Consider the following 25,250-nt stretch of genomic DNA (forward strand, 5'->3'; position numbering starts at 1 on the left):
ATTTGTTTATATCTTCAACCCGTGGCCTTTGCTACAAGGTAAAATGTAGTTTTTAGGAATTATCTTTATCATGCAAGTATTATCGAATCCCTTCATTTATTGTTTTATTGATTGAGCTAAAAACATTTATTTAAGTACTTAGGTATAAAGGTAAAATATAATAATAATATACTTAGGTATAAAGGTAAAATATAAAAATATAATCGATTTTTTCTTGACTTAATATTCTTTCTATTTTTTTTGACTTAATATTCTTGTTATCAATGTTGTTATCCTGTTTAGATATACTTTCTCGTAACTAACCTAACTGATCAATTTATGCTAAAAAATTAATTAAGTACTGATAAAGGGCACAAAACCAGGTAGGTTTGAAGTTAAATTATTTGAAAACTATATTGCCTATTGGTAATAAAAATTAAAGTTACCATCCTAAGCTGATCGCTAGTCGCTCCCACTCCACTTGGCAATTTTTTTTTGTAAGAAAATATTTTTATATAGATAAAGATATATTTTATTTATTTATGACTCTTATCTGAGTCATTATAATCGTTTTAATTATTAAACTGAATAATTAATTAATTATCTAATATAAAGTGTGTTATTATAATTAATAATTATGTACCTAACTTACCTATGAATAAACATTATAAATGAATGTAAATTTTAGTTATGTAATAATATTATACTTTGTAATTTTGAATATTAGATAATCAAGGTTTATACAATTACATATTTACGTATTACATACGTAATTATAACAGTGAATATTTTTTTTTAATTTTTTAGCATCACGCATGAAAATATTTGTGCAGAATTATTGAACACGGCTGGTCAAGTGCAAGGATCAATTACAAAAAAAATTTTTTGGACTAAAGACGGATAAAACGACTTGGCATTAAAATTTTATGGACTTTCAGACAAGTCATTGTAAATTTTCTACCAAATAAAAGATAAATCGGTTCAGAACTTTTTGAGATATAGGTAGTCAGTTTGTGTTACTTTGGCATATAGTACCTATTAAACTGTCCTAATATAAGATGACTGTGATCAAAATACTCATACACCGACCCGATCAAACAAAGCTCTAGCCAAGCATTTCATATGTGCAATTCCAAAGACACAGTTGATTTAATCAATCGATTTCCACGGCTGGGAAACGTAACAAGCGCGTAAACGCATTCTGTTTGCGGATATTTTACGCGTAGAAAGCCTAGTCTTGGCTCATGAGTCTCGATGCGGCGTGCGACGGACACCGGTTTTACCGGCAGTGCAAGTCCGCTTCTCTCGTCGCCTAGACGCTCATATGCGAAATGTGTTCATAAAGACTTACATCGCGTATAGTTAAAGTGCGACAATGAATGAATCAGCGGCTGTGAACGATACCTGGCAGTGGTATAAGGATGTGGTGCGGTCGTGGCTGGAGGACCCCGGCGTGGAGGAGTTCCAGGGGCTTAATATCAGCTCCCTGATGATGGATCAAGCGTATGTGGTCGGGGAGGCTGATAGGAACGTCGCTGTGTACAGCGTTTCTGATGATTGTTTTAGAGTAAGTCGGAAACTTTAGGATAAGTACTTATTTTTAGAGCAAGTAAAAAACTTTAGAATAAGAATTAGGAAATAGTATTTCTGCTTGGAGTAAAACATTACCAGTAATTGATGTGATACGTATTAACTAATAAAACATGAGTGGTAAACACCCATAAAATCTATTGACAGGTTTATGAACCTGCGTCCTTCGTTTGAAAATAGATGTAAACACTTTACTAATCTCGGTACTTTTCAACTGTATCGAAGTGTCTTTGTTTGTACATATTTTGAAGTGAATCATTATTTGTGACTATTGAGAAATGGTTCTAAAAGCTTAGATATAAATAATTAAGACAAGACGCGCTCTACCAGTTTACTTGTACTCATGTCCGGAGAACTAATTTCGTTGAAGTTATAATTTAAATAAGGTGCATTTTTTCAAATCCAGTTTCTTTTTTCATATAATATTATAAGTAGATACGAATTATCTACCTAATGATATGAATATTTTATAGAGGTCATAAATATCATAGAATATTATTATAAACTAGCGGTCCGCCCCGGCTTCGCCCGTGGTACATGTTTACGTTTTCTTTACATAAGAACCATCCTCGTACTTCAAGGAATATAATAAAAAAAGAATTAACGAAATCGGTTCAGCCGTTCTCGAGTTATGCGCTTACCAACACATTTTGCGATTCATTTTTATATATAAGAAGATATAGAAACCCATATAAGTTATATAAATAAACGATGTCACGTTATTTTTTTAAGGAAAATTAAAATTACAATAACTTACATGCATATAAAATTTCTGATATGTTATGAATTACATCCTTTTTAATGATTATTGATGGGTTATTCGTTAATCGTTTGAATTTATACACCTAAGTAGAGACATTAACAACTATTGCATTTACAATTTTTATTTTCTTTCATCATGAAAAAGATGATTGGTTTGGAAAGAATAGTACCTACATATTTCAGTTACGACCAATTTGTATAATTACAGTCACGAATTTAGCGTTAACCTTCAACCGTTTAAACTTAAACATTTCAATACACAATGATATTCAATACATATGTTTAATATTAAAATCAATATATTATATAGTCTAGCTAGGTATAAACTATGAAGTCGTTAGTATATTAGCACTGAAATCTTGAAAAATTAACAAATCGATTCGTTTGATTTAATGTATACTATCTTTAATACTATCACAGACTAATAATAATATACTACGTAAGTATACAATACTATCTTTAATATAACAAAGGTAGAGTAAAAAAATATTAAAGTAATGAATTGGAGCCAGTCCAAACTATAGGTTTATTATAATATAAAACGAGATTTGAAACAGGGATTCTGGGGCAGTTGTCCCACTTTCATTTAATCTGAAAAAGCAATGTTTTTAAGAATGCACAGAATAAAATGCATTGGGTAATTGTTAAATCATGGCTCGTACCTGTTGCTCTCTCCACTTCTGAATAACATTCTCTTTCTATTTCTCTTTCTAAATACAACTGTTGTATAATAAATTACGTCTTATTACGAAATCACTCTTTATTTCCTACCCAACAAAAGCGTAATGGTAATGGGCTATTAATTTCCATATATTCTAAGCGACACTGCATATCAACATTCAAGTGAATTTTTACGGCTTCCGTATTTTTGGATATACATAAACTAAACAAACATTTATTGTTATTTTAGTAAACAACTTTCGTTTTTTATGGATAACATATTCCATACGCACATTATTACACACAGACTTTTAAACTCTATAACTAATAATTATCATCAAGTCGTCAACACCGTCGATGCGTAAATAAAATCAGAAGAGTTTTATTGTAATAATAACTACCAACGGGTTATGTTTATAATACCGTGTGATTTGTGAACCTATATAATGCACAATATTATTAATTTCAACTTTTAACAAATTGTTTGGAGGCGTTATAAATTTGAAAATTAGCCACATTAAGGCTAATAGGAACGTAATCAGTTTTCTCAATTCACACTGATGATCATTGATGATTTACAATGTGCAGTTAAAATACTAAGTTAATTGCTAAATTATGAACCAACCACGTCCTGTTACACTTGTACATAACACGCGCGATTTCTCAAATAACCTTCAAGTCGCGTGCATTATTTTGAAAGTACTTATTATCTATTTAAATATTCTAAGTAAGTTCTTATTAACAAAGATATTGTCATTTTATTTGGTTCACGAATGCGTGAAACTGCAATGTCTGTTTACTACTAGTACTATGTGTATGCTCTACAATTTAATGAGTCATTCAAATTGACGATTCTGTTTTTTATATTCAATTATTGATAAAATGACTATACATACATTATACTTCAATGATATGCTAAAAATATGCTGCTTGAAGGGCAGCTTTTTATTTTTTATCTGCGTATCACATTATCACATAATGAAGTGCGTTGACCCTTTGATTGATGGAGCCGATGACGTGTCGAAGGGATTTTCCGGGGAAATCACGTATTCCCCTCAATAAACATTTCTAATTATCTTCTTATATCTATCTATCTTATAAACATTATGTTTCATTATTGTTGAAAACAAAGGCGTTTAAAATAAGGTACCTACTTAAATTAAAATTATTTGAAGACGATTTTCTACAAAGTCAACTGAGTTATCTTAAATAATTATAATAATTAATAAGAATAAGAATTAATTATATTATAGGAATAAGCAGCTAAGTTTTTAATAACAGGTCGTATATTGACATATTTCTATACCTAGGATACCTAGATAGTTTCCTTCCGAATTTAGTTGATCGACAATGGTCCAATTATTAAAATAGTGAATTAATGTTTGTGTATACTTTTTCATCACTGTTCTGATTTCATTTACGCGATGACTAGTGTAAGAGATGTAATTATTAGTAGCTATGTGTGTCAAATATTTTGATCACGCGAGCGTGTGTAGAGAAATTGGAATTGTGGAATAGTTTGCTGTGAAATATTGACTAATATTTGTTATTTTATTTATTTATGCTGGTAGATCATTAATAAATATATAACAATGAATACCTACTATTTGTAAACAATATTATAAATGTATTTCACTATTTAAATAATATACATGTCTTATAATAAATCCGTATGTCATATTGTCTAAATAATTAACAATTGACCTATAACCTATAACAGATGGCTCTTGGCTCTACCAAAAACTTACTAGTAAATTTTAGATCATCTAGTATAAGTGAGTATAATAATAAATTAATATCTATAGGTGATATGTTATCTATTTACTGTAAATTAGGGTTAGTTATCCCTATTCGCTCCAGTTTTATGTCTTTTATGTTTTGTATCTATTATTGTATGACGTGATATAATTAAATTTGTAAATTCGTAAGAATTTCAACTCGTCCAGATCCTTATTTGTCGTAATATTGTGCACATCATCTTATGCAATTTCGAGGCAGTGTAATATTTTCTTACAGTTTTTGCTGTTCGATTTGGCGGTAAAACCGTAACTCGTTTTGAGTCTGGTCGCGAATACCGCGCCTTTTCGAGACACTCTTACATAATTACACCTTTCTTCTCGATACCAAATGCCAAATCTCTGAGAAACCACGCAATGTTTTAGCAAATCCTTTTGTAGCATATTATAAAATACATTGGATGCACGATGGTCGATGGCACGATGAAACATATCATCTGAAATCGTTAGATCATATTTATTTATAAAGGAAAATAAAAATCTGTTTTTTTAGAACATACTTTTTAAAAATGTAGCATAGATGTGATCGAGTATTTTTAAAAGAGTTTTTTTTTAATAAATGTGTTTATCGGTCTCTATATTTTTAGAGGTCTTTAATTTAATTTTAATTCTAAGTCTTTGTTACAAATTTATAGTGTCCCTTCGAGCTGCAGAAGTCAATATCAGCCGGATTTGAAAGCTGGTGGGTCGTGGATACCGCAAAGCGCGTTACATGGAGGGTCTACATGGACACTTCTGAAGATTATATGAGTGTTCGGAATACATCGTAAGTTATGTTTATACTACATATAAATATACCTAGTTACGAGTCGACTTTGTACACTTTGTACCTTCCATAGAAATCTACATGGTACTTTCATACCATATGTATAGAGTCGACTCATAATGCTATCGTGTATGCGACCTTTCTCAAAATTATGAACAAATAGGACCCACTTTCAAAAGTAGGCATATGTGTAAACCAATAGGTAAATTAAGCACTTTAAAATATAGGTACTAAAAGGGTACTAAAAGCAAAAAAGACAAAAGCTACATTAATTGTGCTATGAAGTTTATTTTGTAAGGTTCGCAGTGTAACTAGAAAGTCACATTCAGAATATTCTTACTTCTTATTAACATTACGCGGGGAAAAAATAAGAAACGTACCGACTTCGAAACATGTTTCGCAATTTTTCCATTTCTAGGTTGACAGTTCTCATAGACATTTTACAATCTAGAAATACAGTTTAATGGGACTTGTTTACTGATGAAGAATTTTTATTGAGTTTTCACATCAAATATTCTCAGTATTCCTACGGTCAGTGTTTCACTGTTCACATTTGTCAATCTTGATTAACATCATTATTTTTTTCTTTTTCTAATAACCTAGCCTATACCGGCATCAATCCAAATAATAAATAAATAATAAATAATAAATAAAAATCTTTATTTATCCATACCTTCAATTACACTGTGTATTCCACTCGATTTATATAAACACAATACTTAAAACTATGGACACAATACTTAAAGATATGAAATATAATATTCAATCAACTCCAGAACAATAGAATGCAAATGAGACCTTTATTGACATTTTGATTTTGTTATTGTCTGGTTGGCAAAAAAAAAAACAAAATGGAATGTGATGCAACGTTCTCAATTTAAATTGTAGAGCGCGCCAAAACGAATACTAAAATGTATGCAGTCGCAAACCGATATTATTTTATGATACGAAGTTTTATCAAATTTTTGATATAATATTTGCTATGTTACCTTTATTTCAATTATTTTGTTTTATTGTAGGGGATTGATTTGTCAATTAAGGCCATATTTGGGAGAATTTGGTGTTTACACTTTGAATGTAACCGGCGAAGGCTGTGATGTGCGAACCACAAGGGAACCAGTCGATATTTATATGCGTAAGTATATTTATTTATTATGTACCTAATTCATGTTTACCCAAATTTCAAAACCATATAAATAAATTGTTAATAAATTTGCAAAATGGCTTTCGACATAAACATACATTTTGCTTATACAATATGTGTAATCCTCACCATCTTTAGAAGTAACGATTGTAAAATGCAAATTCACAATAATAAAATTGATTCCGTTGTCCTCAAGAGACCCTTGACACAAAAATATTCAATTTCGCCCTTGTCTAGATTTAACATGATATCCGAAGACGTTATCTCGCTCTTGACCTGCTTCAACAATTGATGGCAATTTTATTTTATCTATAATCTCAACTTTTAGTGCACTACTGTTAGAATACACATCACATGGAATAATATTTTGCGTTAGTCAACATGATTCATGCTTGGGCTTCACATTGTTTAAATATTTCTTATAATTTACAATAATGATAACTTTGCATTGTTTCCGACTTTCGTGCTGTTTTTGGAATTACTAATTACTATGTGACTCTTCAGACTTAAAAAAAAATGAATGGTATATTATGTAGTGATGTTTAGTTTATAATTTTAGTGCAGAAAAAGAAAGAGTGAAAAAAGAAACACTAAAATTACAAACTAAACGATATGGAAAAAATAGGACTATACCAGTTAACTCACTTCTTTAATTCGCATATTTATTATAAAATCCAATTTAGCTCATTCTAATATTACATTTGTTACAAAGCCATAGTCAATGACAAAAATATAAATATCTTAATATGTTTCAAGATCAGTGGGACAGTGCCATCTGGTCGAGTTATTATAATATAATATTATTGAATCGTAATGTATTCCTGTATGCAAATTATGGAGGTCAGTGCTTTCAACTTAAAGCTTTTATTTCAATACGCGAGTAGGTATTCATTAGGTCTGCTTTATTTAGATATTATAACCTATTTATTTAATATCAAATTTCAATTTATTAATTATTTTTATACTATAATATAAAATCAAAATATTTCATAATCAATCGAAAGTTCACGCTATCTGCCTTATTTTAAAATGTAATTCTTTCTGGTGAGTTCTTTCTTTCTTTATTTTTAATTGATATGCATATTTATAAAAAATAACTTTGTGGAGTAATAAACTTTTACGGTTATAAAATCGCATTTCCTCAGTTATCCTAGTTCTAGATGAGATGACATTACCTAGTTCTAGATGAGATGACGATTATTACGAGTTGTTCAATAAGTGACCTACTTGTGCTTTATGAAATCCACAAAACACAGTACAGAAACTCAGACACAAGATTTATCGTGTGCAAAGATTACAATGATGCAGTTAAAAATAATGATTGTTGAGACTTGAGTAAAATGCGATCACAACCGCGTCGTCACTCGTCACGCACTTAGGGACAGAGAAAATTAAGAAATTTTAGCGTAACAGATTCACGTATTGGAAATAGCGAAAGTTGTGGTTTATGTTAAATCGACCTTTATTTGTATTGTAATGATATTGAAAGTTTTATTATTGATAAAAATGTTAGTGTTACAAATATAATACAAATATTATTTGTATTTTATTTGTAGATAACACTAACATTTTCTTTTTTTCCTTTCCGAGACGATGTTAGTTATTTATAATATAAATAATCTATTTGTATATGATTTTATTAGAAGGCATCTTTTGCGGCTGAATCAATTCTAAATGTAGGTACATCGTATCGATAAAATTACATAATACTCTAGTGATTCTATCGATCGAAATAACGATAATAAGAAACATAATATTTAAGCATATATCTCCTCAATTAATTTAAGCATATCTTTATTCTGGCTTTACCAATTTTTAAATAAGTAATAAGAAAGAAATAACATCGTCTCGGAACTCTTGTCAATTAAACAATAACGATGATCATCTTGTTATGTAGGCGGAGATCCTGTATTGAATTCTTCCAACCTCGGGTTCAACGATTTGATGAACTTTATCCGCTGCCAGCCTACGGTTGTTGACAGGATATTTTAACTGCTCAATTATTTCTTACGATTCTGTACCTACTGTAAATGTCTCATGCATTCTGGTGTCTTGGAATGTTGGTAAACATGAGGAATTTCACTTTACTTCCGTTACCAATATTGGCAACGAATTTAGCGTTTACACAGAACATTATGTTTGTATTAATAACTTTTTTATGTTCAAATAAATCAACGTAAACAAAAAAAATGCATTTATTTACATATATTTTATATATATCGTATTTACATTATATAATAAATTCAGTTATAATGACAATCAAGACATTTAAAAGCTGCAATCTCTGGTGTAAATGTTATAATGCCCGTAGGCTTTATAAAAGAGATCCCAGAAAGCCATGCTCTCCTTGTTTATTCGATACTCAAGTTTTAGATCAGCATCAATAATCATGTAAGGTCGATAATCCTTTCCTGCCGACTTCCACTTGAAAGGCAATATATCGTCAACCACAGGCGTTGGATCACTGAAAAACAATAATATTTATTAATATTAAAGTACACATTATAGGAGAAAAATAAACAAAAACTTCCTACCCATATTTTACAAAATTGGCCCACATTTTTGTAATTCGTGCAATAAGCAATTTATTTTTCTCATTAGCTTCCACTGTACCACCGAAATTGAAAATATATTTTAATTCTTCGTTGTGTACGGCGTCATCTTTCTCACTATCTCCAACATAACTAAATTCATATTGGTACACTGGTTTCGCATTTTCTTTTAGTAAGTTAGTAGTAGTGCGTTCTACGGGATGTTTCATAAGAAAATCGGTTGAAAAATTATCTAATTCAAATGATAAATCTCTTGAAATTGGTTCGTCACCAATGTAGAAATGTTGAGCAATTAGTGCAGCTTCTTCCATTTGTTCGTTGTTTAGATAAAAACTTTCTTTTAAAGTCTCAAAAAATATATTGGACTTATAATATTCATCATCTTCGTTAGCATTAGTACCATGAAACTCGTTGCTAGTGTGACCTATTAATATTGGAGTCCCTTTAACTTTCTTTGGATTTGAAAGAGAAAATGGATCCGTGTCTATGAAGTTCTCTACTCCGCTAAAAGACCTTTCTTTACACGGCCTTAGTTTTAAATCCAAATCTGCAGCTGCGCCAGATACTAATTTGTGATGTGTGCCTTTGAGGAATTCTAACGCTTCAGATGTGTCTGTGGTATTGAATCCAAGGTGTAAAGCTAATTTTTTAGCGACATCAATATCTGCGTTGACGAATGATCCAGGTTTATGAGGGGTACCACTTTGTGCAATTACTTTACTGAAAAGTTTGTCTTTATTGGAATATAAGTGAAGTAAAGCGGACCCTGCACCTGCACTTTGCCCTCCAACGGTCACGTTATAGGGATTTCCTCCAAAAGCGCGTATATTTCTCCTTACCCATGTAAGAGCTTCATATTGGTCTTTTAGACCTTGATTTCCGGGAACATTAGGTACGTCAAGGCACATGAATCCATAAGGACCTAACCGATAATTAACTGTGACTACGACAATTCCTTGTCTCACTAGATTTTCGGGATCGTAACTATTAGCACTACCAACAACATACATACCCCCGTGAAACCATACTAATACTGGCAATGGATTTTGTGAACTAGCTATGGTAGGAACGTAGATATTCAACCGCAAACAATCTAAAGTTTCATTTGCATCACTATCCGATCGCATTGATGATTTAACAGTTTGCGGACATACTATGGAATCGTCATATGCGTTAAATATTTCTTCATCAAAGCCGGGATGATGACGTGCGGCCTGAAACATATTTAGTTTTTTTATTAAGATGAATTACATAATATTTATATTTATCTTATCTGACGTAAATGTAACTCAGCAACATACGATAATAGTAAACAATAGTAATTGTTAGATATTGAATTTATTAGCGGTAACACACATAAATGAATAATATCATGCAAAACTCACTCCAAAAGGATTGTCCAAATCCACTTGCGCATATGGTATTCCCAAAAACTGTGAATAGTTCGCGTCGCTGGATTTTAAGCCTCTTACAAGTCCTTGGTCAATTAGCACTAATGGGTCAACTCTTACTTGGGCCGAATACGCATTACTTATTAAACTAAAAACACAAATTATACTTAAAATTTCCATATTTTCAACGATCCATGAATGTACCGTAATGATTCCCGGCTGAAAGTCACTTTCAAAATGCAATATCTATGAATTCTTTCGTGATAATGTACGTGATGATGAATTGATATCGTTTTCATCTAACTTATCATGTACTTGAAGTTTGATATATTCAAGATTATTTTATACAAGACAAATCCCCAAAAATGAAAGGAATTTGTTAGGGTTTTTCAGGTATTACGTTTTTAATCGGCATGATTTAGTTTGATTAACACGTTCACTGCGGCATGTCCAGTATCGGGCCATCAGCGACTACACCACAGTGCGGCGCCCAAAATTGCAGTTTTCACCGTGGTGCGGCGAGGTTTTTTATATGTTAATCAATGACTAGAAAAGAGACAAATATATTTTTGTGATCACAGTTTGAAGTAGGACTCAATTTCGTTTAAAAATCGTATGGCAAAATATTGGACACAACGCATAGAAAAGAAACCGTTTCTTTTGTGTGCGGCATGTCAAATATTTTGCCATGGACAAGCACCTCATGCCGCACTGTACTGCGAGCGCGCCGCGTGTCAGTCTCGCATAGTGATGCACCAGGACCCAAGCACTTTTCTTTTGAGTTTTTTTAAATGACAATGATACCTTAGAGGCTTTAGTTTTTTTACTTTCCTTTATTTCGTAGCATAAATGCAAAAATGTGATGACAGTTGTGAAAATAATATAAAACATTAAAACAAAAGTTACTGAACAATTTCCTGATTGTACTCTATCAAGTGCCATGTTTTATGTGTTTTTTTTTTGTATCGACGATCTCGTTATCTGTTAACAAACAGACTGAAATATACAAAATTGATTTATATCGATATCGATGTTTTATTTTACTGTGTTTCCCATCGCTATCACTGTAAACATGCCGTATCAACGCAGTGCGGGATGGCAAATAATTTTTCACAAAATCAGGGGTTTACATTTTCCCTCATATCTTTTAAACTATTGGGTCAAACTAAAAGCTATTTATGCGGTATACACTAGACTATATATACTATTATCTGAAAAAAAAAAATTTTGAAATATCTTGAAATTTCATGAAATTATTAACCTTCAAAGTCAGAAGGTGCAATGTGATAAAAATGGCTCATGACGCACAGTGGTGAACTTGCCGATGTGAAGTATGGAAGACATGCCGCAACAACGGTAAGTTTGGCATTTTAGGTGCCGCAGTGAACGTGTTAACAATATTACTTCCTGTACCAATAGTAATGATCAATTAATTTGAGTTGTTCGATTGGCGTCACGAGCAATATAAAATAAACTGTTGCTCGTTTAAAATTTTTTAATTTTGTCACAGCTTTGCTCCTTCTGCTGGGATTACTACTCGGAATATGGGTGGTGTACGGAATATTGAAGCTCATAATGTCAAGGGTGAGGAGGTCTGCAAAGCTTCGGTATGGAGACAAGGAGCTGGCAATACAACAACGGTTACGTGCTCTGGATACATTTAGAGGGTTGGTCTTTTAGATATTCTACACTTGTTAAGCATTACGTAAAATTTTGTTGTTATGACGTATATGACGGCAGCTGCTTTTATTAGATAAGATAGAAGATTGTTGTGTTACTACTTACTAGATGTCTTCTTTTCATTATTATTAATTTTAGATAGGTAACTGATTAATATTATTGTATGCTTTATCTAGAAACAAAAACACTATGATTCCTATTGCATACCTAGATATTGGTTCAATGATGAAGTCTGCAATAATATGCATGCATGCGATGCATACCTCGCAAATCATTCACTTCAAGCAGTAATCAATACAAAATTGAAAAGAGCTGTTGCCATATTAAGCATATCATTGCTCGCGTGAATGTTTTTCTTTTTATGTTCCCACGGAACAAATGTGATGTTTCTAACTTGCATCCACAACTGGTTGTTTCATACTATTATGCGTTTAACAACTGAGCGGGCAATATGTGTAATTAAACAACTATAATTAAAACCACTCCTATATTAATAGCGTAAGGGGTATACGGGTTATACCTGTCCCGATGTCTGAGAGGACTTCCGTCTCTTTTATTTGTGTTAGTTGGAAAAGGATACAGCTATAGTATGTACTATGTACTGACTGTACATAAGATACTTATTAATTTTATACGTAAAACGTATTTTATTAAACGTAATACGTTCCACGAATATCAGACGCTTGTATTGTATTCGTGGAACACGAATTTATTTCCTTTTTCATTAAATATTAAAACGCCAAGGACAAAGGTTTTGATTTGATATTGATGGGACAAAGAATGTTAAATATTTAAGCCACACCATAAATATTTTTTGCTCGCGGGCTGGTCAGAATCCTGCAAAGCAAAACGATTATATTAGATTCAAATGTTATAAGAGGGTTTTTGTAAAAGCTTTGTATAAGCTACACTAGGAATTAGGACACTTCTATCTCATCACACTATATTTTAGCATGGCGATAGTTTTCATGATATTCAGCACGGGGGGTACTGGTGGCTCTAACATTATGTTCTCATAATATTATTAGAGGATTTTTATTTTTGTTATAAACCTACAACGGGGTATCTTCTTGTAAATTTACATATAGGTACAATTATTAATCTTTTAGGATGGCGATAGTTTTCATGATATTCGTGAACGATGGTGCGGGGGGATACTGGTGGCTAGAACACGCGACGTGGAACGGTCTGGCCGTCGGGGATTTGGTGTTTCCCGCCTTTTTGTGGATCATGGGCGTGTGTGTTCCTCTCTCTGTGAAGAGCGCGTTCGCTAAGGGCATTCCCAGGTGGAAGATATTTATACATATTGTACGGGTGAGTAATGTTAATTGTTTTATTAATTAGGTTATGGATAATGGTTTAATATAGGTGCGAAAGAAGTACTTAGTTAGTTACATTTCAAAACTTCTAAATTTTTTTTTCAGTGAAACTTCTTTAGGTGCGATGACAGTAATTAAATTTCAAGGTTGTGTCATGGCAATACCGCCACGTTATAGATCTTGGTTAATCTTTGAACCTTGCCAAAGAAGTTTCACTTCTGCACATGTGCTCGGCACACACGCTCTTATATGCAAATGTAGAGCGTAGTGCTTGAACTAAAGTGCTTTTCTGAAATTTGAACTTGTATTCGAATTAACAAAAATATTTTTTCGCATGTATTCGTATGACGACATATTTGTACGTAATGAGCATGTAATTCATCTTATAGTTATTACGGATAGGAAATTGTGCATGAAACGTTACGCTTTATGAAGCAAAAATGCAATTAAAGGCAAATTCTGTTTCTACTATATAGACTTGTTGCTTTCTATTAAATGAAGTTCCAATCAAGGCTTGTTAGTAGTAAAGTGAGTTAAAAAATATGTTACCTTTCAGTTAGTTAAGTATGATTTTATTTTTTAAAATAAGTAATTTAAAAAATATCATAGGTATAACTAATATATTCGAAATTTATTTTATTTTATCATTATTTATATGGATGTAACGATCACAACTGTCTTTAAAAACATAATCGGCCGATTGATATAGTTAACAACTACATAATATCGGTAGATCACAGACAGATGATAACTCTAGCCTCTACATTAGATACAGTTCGCATCTCTTTGACGTAAAATTAGATTAGATGGAATCTGACATAAAAGTGCTTAAAATGAATTTTTAAATATATAGTCTAAGTAGTTAAGTAAATGTACCTAATATTATAAATTATTATTATGTACTTATCTTATGAGATTATTAGAAGGGAATGGCAAATATATATAGGCTTTTGTGAAGAGTTTATTGATTAAATACACTGTACAGATTTACTAATTGTTGTGCATAATAAATTATGTTTGCCATAAAGTAAGCTTTGATAAGAATTACATAACAGCTAACCGAACGCTGACTGCGTTCGACCAAACCAGTCCCAGTCGTTTATTTGCAATAATGTAGGAAGAGACGCCGGTTGGTTTAACCTTTAAAAATTAAATGTATTGTTATGTCAAACTTAACTGTACTACTAACAATGGACATTTTTGAACCCGTCCTCAATTCGAGTAACCGCATTTTCAATTTATGAAATACTATTATGGACGTGAAATATAAAGAACAATAAGATCGTCAAAAAAATAATGTAGAGCTTTAGAATGTTTAAAAATTACTCTATACTTATTACTTATTAGGTACCTAGTGTAAGTTGTAACTTAAAAACGAAAAAAAAAAATGTGAGCGTGTACTAGTGTACACACGTAAGAAGTGAAACTTCTATAGGACCTTATTTTTCAAAAAATAATTTACTATATGCAACTTTGCAGAAATACGTCGAATCACGAGTGATAGGGATAAGAAAAAGATGGCGCGTAGCGGAAAAATGTCACGCGTAACGAAAAAATGTTACACTAAATTTTTTTCCAACCCCGATAAAGAAGTTTCACTTAAAAAAAAAGTAATTCTGTTCTGCAACAACAGTGCAAAAATGCTTTGTCAAGGATAGTTAATTTCCGTCATTTGAACGTTTAAATTGCATTGTTTATAATGGACATTAGGCCACTTTCATACATTACATCACCGATTTCCTCGAGTACGTGTGTTAGTTATAAAGATGCATTAAATATGCAGTGTTTCGAGATGTTACATTGCGAATTCCATACTCGCGTGCACGCTCTCTCTGCCTCCTTTGATGTGCTGATTATTTGTGAGCAGACGCTATTTTAAATTTAAAACAAGCAAACAAGTCTAAAATATAAATAAAATGTCATTTAAATTTTATATAACGGAATGTAACGCAGAGGAAGCGTTTTGCTTTTAATATTTGTTGGTAGTAGGTACCTATATTTAGAATTTCATATTGCTTGTAATCTTGACTAAGTATGTCCCATATTTTTGTATAATAATATAAGCATAGGTTTGAAGCCTTTTAAGTATGTACAGTGAAGGAACTACTAATATTGTGTCTATAAAGTAACACAATTTAGTTAAGGTAAATAAGCACTGCTTTAGCGATGTAATTGGCTTGACCCAAAGAAAGGATGCCGGCCTGGTTTAGTTTCTAATCCGATACGGTTAATTTATAATAACGGGATCGTACTCCTCATGTGATAAAGAATTCAAATTGATGAATATGTTCAATTGTTGAAGCGATGTAAATGTCTTGCCATTCACTGTCCACATTCAATAAACGAGAAATGGTTTTGTTTGGTTTTGTTTCTCGGGAACAGCCTCAAGGATTTCCTTAGTATTTAAATACTTAAGAATTACTTTTATTTTTATTGTTTCACCACAGATAATTTAATATTCTACTATACTGGTACAACTCAAGTATGAGCAACATAAACAGTAAATTATTACAATATTATTATGTAGTTTTGGTTTAAAACCGGATAGTTTGTCATTTTTTACAGATGAGAAAATTCTTACGGTACAATAACTAGGTGCAGAATACATTATACACCTTTTTCAAGTAATGTCATCTGAAATATATTTTTAAAACTTTTTGATTTTTCAAAATCTGTTTGAAACTATGCTAAATAGTGCTTTTACCCACACGTTTTAAAATTAATTTAAACATTCCACGTTAAATTAATGAAATAAACATAGATAACCAAGTTTTATGTAAGAACTAAATATCAAACCTTCCATGTTATGTTTTATAAACAATTTTCTTTCAGCGTTCCATTATGATGTTTCTACTTGGTGTTTCCTTGAACACAATATACGGGTCTAATATGCTGAGTGAATTGAGGATCTTTGGAGTATTACAACGATTAGCAGTCGCATATTTAATTGCTGCCGGTTTTTATGCGCTAACTGCACCTAAATATTATACACCGCCAAGGGTAAGTAATTCTTAATTATATGATTCCTTAAATTGCTTCTATAATTACTTTAATTAAAATGTCTTAGTTAAAAGTTTAAAATTAGTACCTAAGTATTAGTTTATTTCGGTTATCCTGTGGGTTATCCGTTATGAAATAGCTTATGGATGACAATTTAATTTGTCACAAGTGTGCGAAACATTATTGCAATAATACAGTTAAAAAATTTCTTGGTAAGTAGCTTTTGAACTTTTAAAACTGTGATACGGTCGAAAAAATCTTCTTGAGGAATTCGAATCCGCCTATACCTTTTACTATTTTATGTTTTCAAAAACTGGTATAGGAATAAATTCAAATTGAAAACACTCATTGAAGGTCTACATTATTTTAGATTAATTTACCTACCCTTTAAATACGACATTGTAAGTAAAACTTCATCTTTACAGGGAGCATGTGGACAAGCGCTAAAGGATATTCTATCTTGTATGTGGTGCTGGGTGCTCGCCGCCGTGCTCATAGCTCTTCATAGCGCTATTACGTTTATTGTACACGATCCTAACTGTCCTGCGTAAGTGATTTTTTATTTATCTATTAAATTAATGTCTTTTTGTTGAGGTTTTAGCTTCTTTTTTTGAATAGAGTTCTTGGAAAAAAATATACCTACTTACCTATTATATAAGGCATGAATACATGGTAGAATTCGGATTGTGATGATGAACCGAAAGTAATTAGGTTTGATTTTATAATCTCCATAGTACCTCCAGTGTACTGTTAAGATTGTCGCAATTTAGATATTTTCTGTAAAAATAAATTTGTTGTGTTAGCTTATTGTGTCCCACTGCTTGGCAAAAGACTTATCAGATCGGTTTATCCGTGACCATGTTCGCTGTAGACTGTAGTGTCCAAAAGTTACCTAAAATACCTACATTCTATACCATCTCAGTTCAACTTTCGCTCAAAATCAAAAACTGCATACAAAATATTTTATTTATTGACGTGACAACGTCTTATAATTCGATAGAGCCGGCTGCACGCACGAAAAAACATGACTCATGCGGCGTTACCTCGCTCTGAGGCGTTCCATGTAAGGTTTGAAGTGCAAGCGAGAGCGCGGAACGAGCGACAAAGAAGCACAATCGGACGTTGTCACGTTCAACTATCGTCAGTAAACCGACTTTACAGACAACCAATTTTTATTAATTTTAATTTAATATCTCCTTGCAGCGGTTACCTCGGTCCAGGCGGTAAGCACGACGACTGGGTTGCCCCCGAGTGCAGCGGTGGGGCCGCGGGGTATATAGACCGGCTGTTACTGGGGACATCGCATATGTACCAGCATAGTGATGCTAGGAGGGTGTATGGAGGACCTGCTACTGACCCCGAGGGGCTGTTGGGTGAGTTTTCGGGAAGGGAAATTTGGTACTTCTTTGTATCTATAGTAACAGACTGTAAAAAGTAATAACTCTGTATACCATAATGAAGAGGTACATATATAATTACTAAGGTATTTCCCATTAAAGTTGTATAGGTATTCTTCTCATATATTACTCTTCTCATATTCATGTCGGCGGTTGGGTATGTGCTGTGTAGAGAAAACGTTCCCCTGCACGATTTTGTGATTCGACGAAGTTCCTCATACATATCTTTCAACTTGAAAGATATGTTTGAAAGTTTCAAGTTCCTTCTAATTTGCATGCTCACTTTTCTTGTCCGCGTTCAGCTCCACCCATAACTGATTTCCATACGAAGAAAAAAACCCTGTTATTATAAGTCCGCAGTACAGCCCCATCCATTACGTATATTGCATTGTCTTCCTGCACATACAGGTTGTCTAACATCCGCGGTACAAGCTCTAGCGGGTATACAAGCGGGCGCTACAGCAGTGTTACAGCGCTCGCACAAAGCTCGTGTTTCCCGCTGGCTCGCAGCTGCACTAGCACTGGCGCTAGCTGCTGCCTTACTAGCTGGCTTCTCGAGAGACCACGGGGTTGTGCCGATTAATAAGAGCTTGTGGTAAGTAGATATGAGACACACTACACTATACAGTACACGCACATGACATGACAATACTATACAAAGTGCTACATTACACTCCATAGTACACGCACATAACATGACATTAAGTATACGATGCTACACTACAGCAAACATAACGACACCACACTAGCATGTATCATGACACATAATACGCGACCGTGGTGCTGCTTGCATAAAGAGCGCGTATCCCAATGGCTCGCAGCTGCGCTAACATTGGCACTAGCTGCTGCCTTACTAACAGAATTCTCGAGAGACCACGGTGTGGTACCGAGTTTGTGGAAAGTGCACATGACACTACACTTTATAGTACACGCACATGAGACGACTCTACAATACACAATATAATATACATCTTAACATAACAATAAAATACAATACAGTATATACTATTGACTATACTATAAAACACTTTACAATATGCGCAATGCGCATACAATTACATATCATGCGTATTACATTTTACGATCTTCACTTGTTACAACATCATATTACTGTATACACTTTTATTGTCTACTAGCGGTCCGCCCCGGCTTCGCCCATGGTACCTACATGTTTAAACTATCCTATCTCTCAAGTTGGATCGAACTGCACAATATGGTGTGCGAATTTTATTATAATCGGTTAAGCGGTTTAGTCCATTGAGGACAAACATTGTGACACGAGATTTATATATTAAGATATATATGTATATTAAGATAGTATATACTAATAACCTCAAATTCCACAGGTCGATGTCCTACGTACTAGCAACATCAGCAGTATCCCTCACAATCCTCAGTATCACATACACATTCACAGACGCATGGCGGCTCTGGGCCGGCGGGCCCTTCCGAGCCCCGGGGTTAAACGCAATAGCATTATATATAGGACATTCTTTATGTGCCCATTTGTTCCCTTTTCACTGGAAAATACCAGTTATGAGAACACATGCTATTAGATTGGTAGAAGCTGTTTGGGGTACTGCACTATGGGTGATAATAGCACATGTTATGGCGAAGAAAAAAGTTTTTATTACGTTGTGATGTGGTTAGGTTGACTGGTGTTGCTAGATTAAAACACTGATGTAATGTAGTGTCGTGAGGACTGAAGTGAACGTTTTTGATAGGGTATGAACTTTTCATTTGAATAATTACATACCTACTTAGATAATTTAGAAATTAAAGACTATTTAACGGATTTTAAACTCGATTTATTCATTATATTATTTTCCCGACGTTTCGAACACTTTACAGCGAGCGTGGTCACGGGGAGACTGATAATAATATAATGAATAAATCGCGTTTAAAATCCGTTAAAAGTCTTTAATTTCTAAATGTATAATACTCGCGGAAAATTAAACACTAGAAAATAATACCTAGATAATGTTTGTTCCTACTCTTGTGTATTTGCCTATTATAAGCGTTTAGGGCCACATTCCGCATTGGTTATGTTCGGTTTGGTCAATTCATGTACCTACATTGTACCTTTATGGTTCTAGGACTTGCAAGTAAATAAAACAAAATTTCTGTGCAATTTATAGAGAATCTTGCAACACCAGTTATACATTTTTCTTGTAAATTATAAGCCGAATTGTTTTATAACGATAAATATCTCCTGCTTAGGATATAAAATTCCAGAGTCATCTTCAAAATTATAAATAATTCGGCTTATAATGAAAATCGAATTTAAAACTATTGTAATTGTTTGACTATATCTACCCCGTTTTATGAGACAAATGTAGAAATGAGATTAATCCTATTAATGTTAGGAATTTAGCGAAAAATAATCGATTTTAACGAACATTTCGAATTCTACTCGAATTGTAAGAATTATTTAAAACTACGCTTTTGGTGCTCAACTGGAAGCATTGTGCCTTATGACATCTTTTTCTGGATAGAAAAGGATTCTTTTTAGTATTTTCAATATAAATATTGAACTCAACAATGGTATATTTTACCGTTTTATTATATCGACGAATGATTTTGACCCCAATAAGTATGGATAGAATATGAATACAAATGCTCATGAATAAAAAAACATTATATATAATGAATTATGCAGTTATTATATTATAATGCATAAACAAGGTTTGTCATTTTGTATCATAATTATTATAAGATTAATTAATGTATTTAAGTATTTTAAGACTGAAAGTTTTTATGAAAATGTAAAATTAAAATATGAAGGTTGTTAAATTCGTTAAATCTAGTCCCAATCGGATGTACTGTTTACATAGGTTTTGGTTAAAAACTTTTGTAAGCTTCCTGAAATAAAGAAATTAAATCAATATGTTTGTTTCATTGACCCATGAATCCCAACAACACTTTAATAACGTTTTTTTTTGTGATACCTATTCAGATTCAATCTGACTAATAATTACATTGAAGTAATCAAAATCTTCACAGTACATAAATTATAATCAGGAAGGTAAAGGAGAGAAGGGTTAGGTTAGGTGATCAAAGTAAGGAAAAATAAAACAATCGATTTACGATATCCGACGCTTTATTAGCTCAAGGGTGACAGTAATCCGCAATGTCATTGAAAATAATAATAAAACAAACGATTCAACAAATCATGACTCAAGGTAACAGAGAATAGTTTTAACAAATAAAACCATCATTAAAATTACACTTCAAATGTATAACAAATAGGACAAACCGTGTGTCCGTTGCACTATGATGTAGTGTGATCCACCCGAGACTAATAACAAATTTTATATATTAGTCTTTAAAACATTAATAAACTCCATATCCTAAAGTGTACGATAAATGATTAATTAAATAATCTCGAATGGATCAAACTGTTTGTCACCCACGTGGTGCTCCCATACTAACAAGTATGCATAAGTTTGGCATTTCATATTATGTTTATGTGTCGACCGAACCGCGACACCAACTTTGACATATACGCATTATGTGTTATAAATATAAACTACTTTTTATAAATTCATATAAATCGATCAAATAACTCTGCTGTAAACGGTAAATGCCATATTAGGAATTAAATATTTTACCTACAAGTTAAATACTTTTATATATATTTCAGCTTTACAGAGGATACCTCTCTTTCGCATCGCTACTCTAAATATCGATACTTAGGTTACATTGGTAGTCAGTGCACGTTTAGGCAGGCACACTTGCTGTTCCTCATACATTTATATGCACTAACGATACATTTAATCTACATAGATATCTAAATGTATAGCGACAGACACGTAAAACTGTGTTTATACATATATATTTCTAAAATTTAATTAGAAAAAATCTCTTAAAATATATCTCAATAAATTCTTTTAAAAATTATCCCCGCAGCGGGATCCATACGATAATGTGTTAGCGCGATATAAATAGAATATTTACTTATACACTAAATAGGAAGAACTTCTAATAATGTAAAAGAGAACATGGTAATTGCACAAATTGTAAAATACTTATGAATATGCCGATCAATTGAAAAAGTTAACCATATAAATAAATAGTAACATTGATTATGCTTTATATATTATGTGATACGTTTATTAAAATCGTTTTGTACGGAGATGATAGATTTGTTAAATAATAATATTAATAAGTACTAGAGCTCACTTTAAGTCACTCGTTATGAAGAATGGAATGTTCAGTTATTTAGAATGTTAATTAAATATTATTCAGCCACTGTTAAGTCTGAATGCTTGCGATAGATTGTTGAAAGTTGGCAAGACTGTAACGAAAACTCAGCGAGATTCCATTGTATATCAAATGCGAAATTGTTTAAAGTAAAATAGTAGCATAAGAACAGATTTGATGAAAATGAATTAAATAAATGTTAATAATAATTAGTTCACGTTAAAATGGATAGTTGAAGGTAATTTTCGTCGAAGGCATGCCATTTTTGTACTTGTCGATATACAGAGCGCAGACTGACATGAAGGCTCTTAACAAGAATTCTACTGTTTCTACGAGAGACTAGACATAACCGAAAACATTTTCCATACAAATCTGTCTTCATATAGGTCCGTTAGTAAAATACATCTAAAGTTATCTTAAATACGTGTTTAAATCTCTAGGACGATACACATTTCGCTATAAATGCAAATTCATGGAATTCAATGTTAACCGGTAAGGAGCAGTCCTTACCTTTGTATTATGCTAATAAATTTCCCGATAACTCCCACATAACCACATTAAACTACGAAGTAGTACCACAAATAAATAATTACTCAAGACATTCATACGAAATTACAAAAATATCGCAAAATGTCAGCGTGCGATCTTGTACATTAAAGAATGTGGTAACACTTATAAAATTTCATTTGGATGTTTCATACATTAAGTATATAATACGAATTCACTAATATATTAGAATAATTTATATTTGATTTCTAGTATATATTTTTGCGTTAAATAACGAATATAAATATTTAGGCCAATTTATAAAGTTTAAAAACATATAGTGAAGAATATAGCGAACAGACTTGCAAGTACATAGCGCCATGCACGTACGCTCTGGGTAACAATAAAACCCTTAACCTAATTGCACATTGAATAAACGCACATAATAAAGACTTACAAATAATTTGCCGTTCGACACTAATATATTACGAGATTTCAAACAACACACGTAAACATTCATCTAGAGCCCAGTAAGTTTCCCTGTCTTCATTCATCGCCGCTTCGTCGACAGATGGCGCTGATTTGTATATTATTAATATCTACTGTGGCACCATACCTAAAGACAAAATGCAGGTATCATTGGCCAGCACCACAAAATACCTATTTACTAAACATATAGTGAGCAACCATTCAAACTAACAGTCCTTAACTTTGGATACCTACATAACGTTCGATAAAATGTAAATTACATCCAAAATATACATCCTTATAAATACATTCAGTTAAGGGACAGTATCGTTGTCAAATATTATACAAAAAATAAGCGAACTGTGAGAATTTTACACCTTTACTATATTTCTCACAGCCATAGATTTTATCTGATTTATATGACCACATAGCTTAAAGAACTGGCAATAATACTGTTATCATATGTTTACGGACGTTAGGAAGCGAAAGTTGACCGAGAAAATCCTAATTATACAGCCGAGATAGATTGAAATACTTCAAGAAAAGAATTCATGAAAACTGCATAGTTTCCGCTTTTGTACAAAGGCGTCAAATGCAGTGAAAGAAAACAAGCTACAGAATGAATAACAAAGTTTACAAATAGGATTCCGCTTCCCGAATGCCATCTTGCAATAAAACCCATTTTACAATTAATTTTGCCGTTCTACTATCAACCGCGACAATGTGACGTCAATTGATTAATTTTGTGTTGAAGTGGTATATACAGAACGCAGATTCAATAAGTCCCTGTGCAGATAAGATCGGTTTGACGTCACTAGTTTGTTGTTATGACGTCACTTCCGAGTGCCCCTCGTCACGAGGGCTTGCAGGGCAGCCAACTGGCTCATGAGACTTGCGTTTTTCTGCTCCAGGGTATCCACTTTTTTTCTGTAATCTGAGTTCTCTGATAATAATATCTCAACTTTCCTCTCTAATTGGTCCATGTACTCTTTTTTCTTGCGCCTACTTTCTTGTGCTGATATCTGGAAGAAGAAGCGTTCTGATTAATATTGAGTTAGAGACTAGTATAAAGTGTAAAGTTATCTGTTTATAAAATTGTTAAATTGGCTGACTGATCAACAATGGTCGGAAGTTTAAAATTAACTTCAGTGTCTGAAGCTGTATCTATACAGGCTGCTGTTCCACCAGGAATAGCATTATCGACACAGTAATGAACTATTTTAGTGTGATTTCAAAATTCAGTATAAACTTAAGAGAAACGTAAAGTGTATAAATTCAGAAGGAAACTAGAATTGTTTCAGAAAACGATGTACCCACCTTATTTTTAATTTTCCTCCTAATTTTCTTGAGAGATTTTTCCTCAGTCTTAGTGAGCGGCAGGCGCGTGGGCACGGGGTAGCCCTCCGCCAGCAGCGTGCGCTTCTCTTCCTCTGTTAACACTAGTGTGCCTGTTGAACCTTTCTGCAATTAACAAACAAAAATAAAAATAGAGAAGTATGTAGATTATAGTAGTGGTTAGAAGAATATTAGTGGTCAGAACTAAAGTCAGAATAAAAAAAGTATAGATATTTGCTTTGCAGTTTTTTTTTTCATTTTTAACCGATTAAGACTTTTAAAACGAAGTAGGTTTGGGATATGACTCTATTTTTATTTTGGTTTTGTTTTATTTGATAGGATCTTTTAAGAAAGTAGAAAAGAAAAAGTTTGTTCTTGAAATAAAACTTCTTTAAGTATACGCATTTAGAGTAAAATTTCAAGATCGCGTCATGGCAATGTCATCACGTCATGGAGTAAGGCGACGATTTATCTTTGAATCTTGCCAAATTTCATTTCTGACACATGTGCTTGGCAGCTCTATTTTTACAAATACATACCGGCTGGCTGCTAATCAGCGGCGTGTTGATTGGTTGCCGGCTGTGGTGCGACACGTAGAGGTGCGCGCGGCGGGAGGGGGGCGCGGGCGCGGGGGGCGCCTCGTGCGCGGGGGACAGCGCGCCCTCGCTGTCGGAGGACGACAGGGACGAGGGCGGCGTGGGGGGCAGGTTGAAACCTGTGTA

At 32.9% G+C, this 25,250-nt stretch overlaps 3 protein-coding genes across 3 annotated transcripts in view; 1 reads left to right on the forward strand and 2 right to left on the reverse strand.

Annotated features, from left to right (window-relative positions):
* Nucleotides 1–1,218: 1,218 nt before the first annotated feature.
* Nucleotides 1,219–20,921, forward strand: Hgsnat (Heparan-alpha-glucosaminide N-acetyltransferase). The gene is made up of 10 exons (XM_090109917.1): nucleotides 1,219–1,546; nucleotides 5,423–5,553; nucleotides 6,573–6,688; nucleotides 12,151–12,307; nucleotides 13,430–13,634; nucleotides 16,472–16,639; nucleotides 17,065–17,186; nucleotides 17,843–18,012; nucleotides 18,445–18,631; nucleotides 19,383–20,921. Exons 1-10 carry the CDS (start codon nucleotides 1,355–1,357, stop codon nucleotides 19,675–19,677), a joined length of 1,743 nt encoding a protein of 580 aa, XP_089966043.1. The 5' UTR covers nucleotides 1,219–1,354; the 3' UTR covers nucleotides 19,678–20,921.
* Nucleotides 8,942–11,067, reverse strand: LOC149902493 (carboxylesterase 4A-like). The gene is made up of 3 exons (XM_090110111.1): nucleotides 10,635–11,067; nucleotides 9,232–10,463; nucleotides 8,942–9,161 (listed from the first exon to the last, which is right to left on the reverse strand). Exons 1-3 carry the CDS (start codon nucleotides 10,818–10,820, stop codon nucleotides 8,966–8,968), a joined length of 1,614 nt encoding a protein of 537 aa, XP_089966237.1. The 5' UTR covers nucleotides 10,821–11,067; the 3' UTR covers nucleotides 8,942–8,965.
* A 197-nt stretch (nucleotides 20,922–21,118) lies between the features above and the next one.
* Nucleotides 21,119–25,250, reverse strand: part of CrebA (Cyclic-AMP response element binding protein A) — a 100,019-nt gene continuing 95,887 nt past the window's right edge. Inside the window, exons 5-7 of the mRNA XM_090109828.1 lie at nucleotides 25,068–25,243; nucleotides 24,511–24,654; nucleotides 21,119–24,215 (exon numbers count right to left, since the gene is read on the reverse strand). Of these exons, the coding sequence (XP_089965954.1) occupies nucleotides 24,027–24,215; nucleotides 24,511–24,654; nucleotides 25,068–25,243 (509 nt within the window). The 3' untranslated portion in view covers nucleotides 21,119–24,026. The remainder of the gene's footprint in view (nucleotides 24,216–24,510; nucleotides 24,655–25,067; nucleotides 25,244–25,250) is intronic.

This window comes from Colias eurytheme, chromosome 15 (assembly GCF_061535395.1).
Source record: "Colias eurytheme isolate Ceu_HAF_F1 chromosome 15, ilColEury1 Martin Lab GWU primary, whole genome shotgun sequence".
In the NCBI taxonomy this organism is placed as follows: Eukaryota; Metazoa; Arthropoda; class Insecta; order Lepidoptera; family Pieridae; genus Colias; species Colias eurytheme.

Excerpts from the sequence above, each read along its gene's own strand:
- Hgsnat (XM_090109917.1), top strand. The coding sequence starts at position 1,355 with ATGAATGAATCAGCGGCTGTGAACGATACCTGGCAGTGGTATAAGGAT. Across the intron at positions 12,308-13,429 it reads GCTCTGGATACATTTAGAGG|GATGGCGATAGTTTTCATGA; the intron begins GTTGGTCTTTTA and ends TTAATCTTTTAG. Across the intron at positions 16,640-17,064 it reads AATATTATACACCGCCAAGG|GGAGCATGTGGACAAGCGCT; the intron begins GTAAGTAATTCT and ends TCATCTTTACAG.
- LOC149902493 (XM_090110111.1), bottom strand. The coding sequence starts at position 10,820 with ATGGAAATTTTAAGTATAATTTGTGTTTTTAGTTTAATAAGTAATGCG. Across the intron at positions 10,464-10,634 it reads ATTTGGACAATCCTTTTGGA|GCCGCACGTCATCATCCCGG; the intron begins GTGAGTTTTGCA and ends AATATGTTTCAG. Across the intron at positions 9,162-9,231 it reads GCCAATTTTGTAAAATATGG|TGATCCAACGCCTGTGGTTG; the intron begins GTAGGAAGTTTT and ends ATTGTTTTTCAG.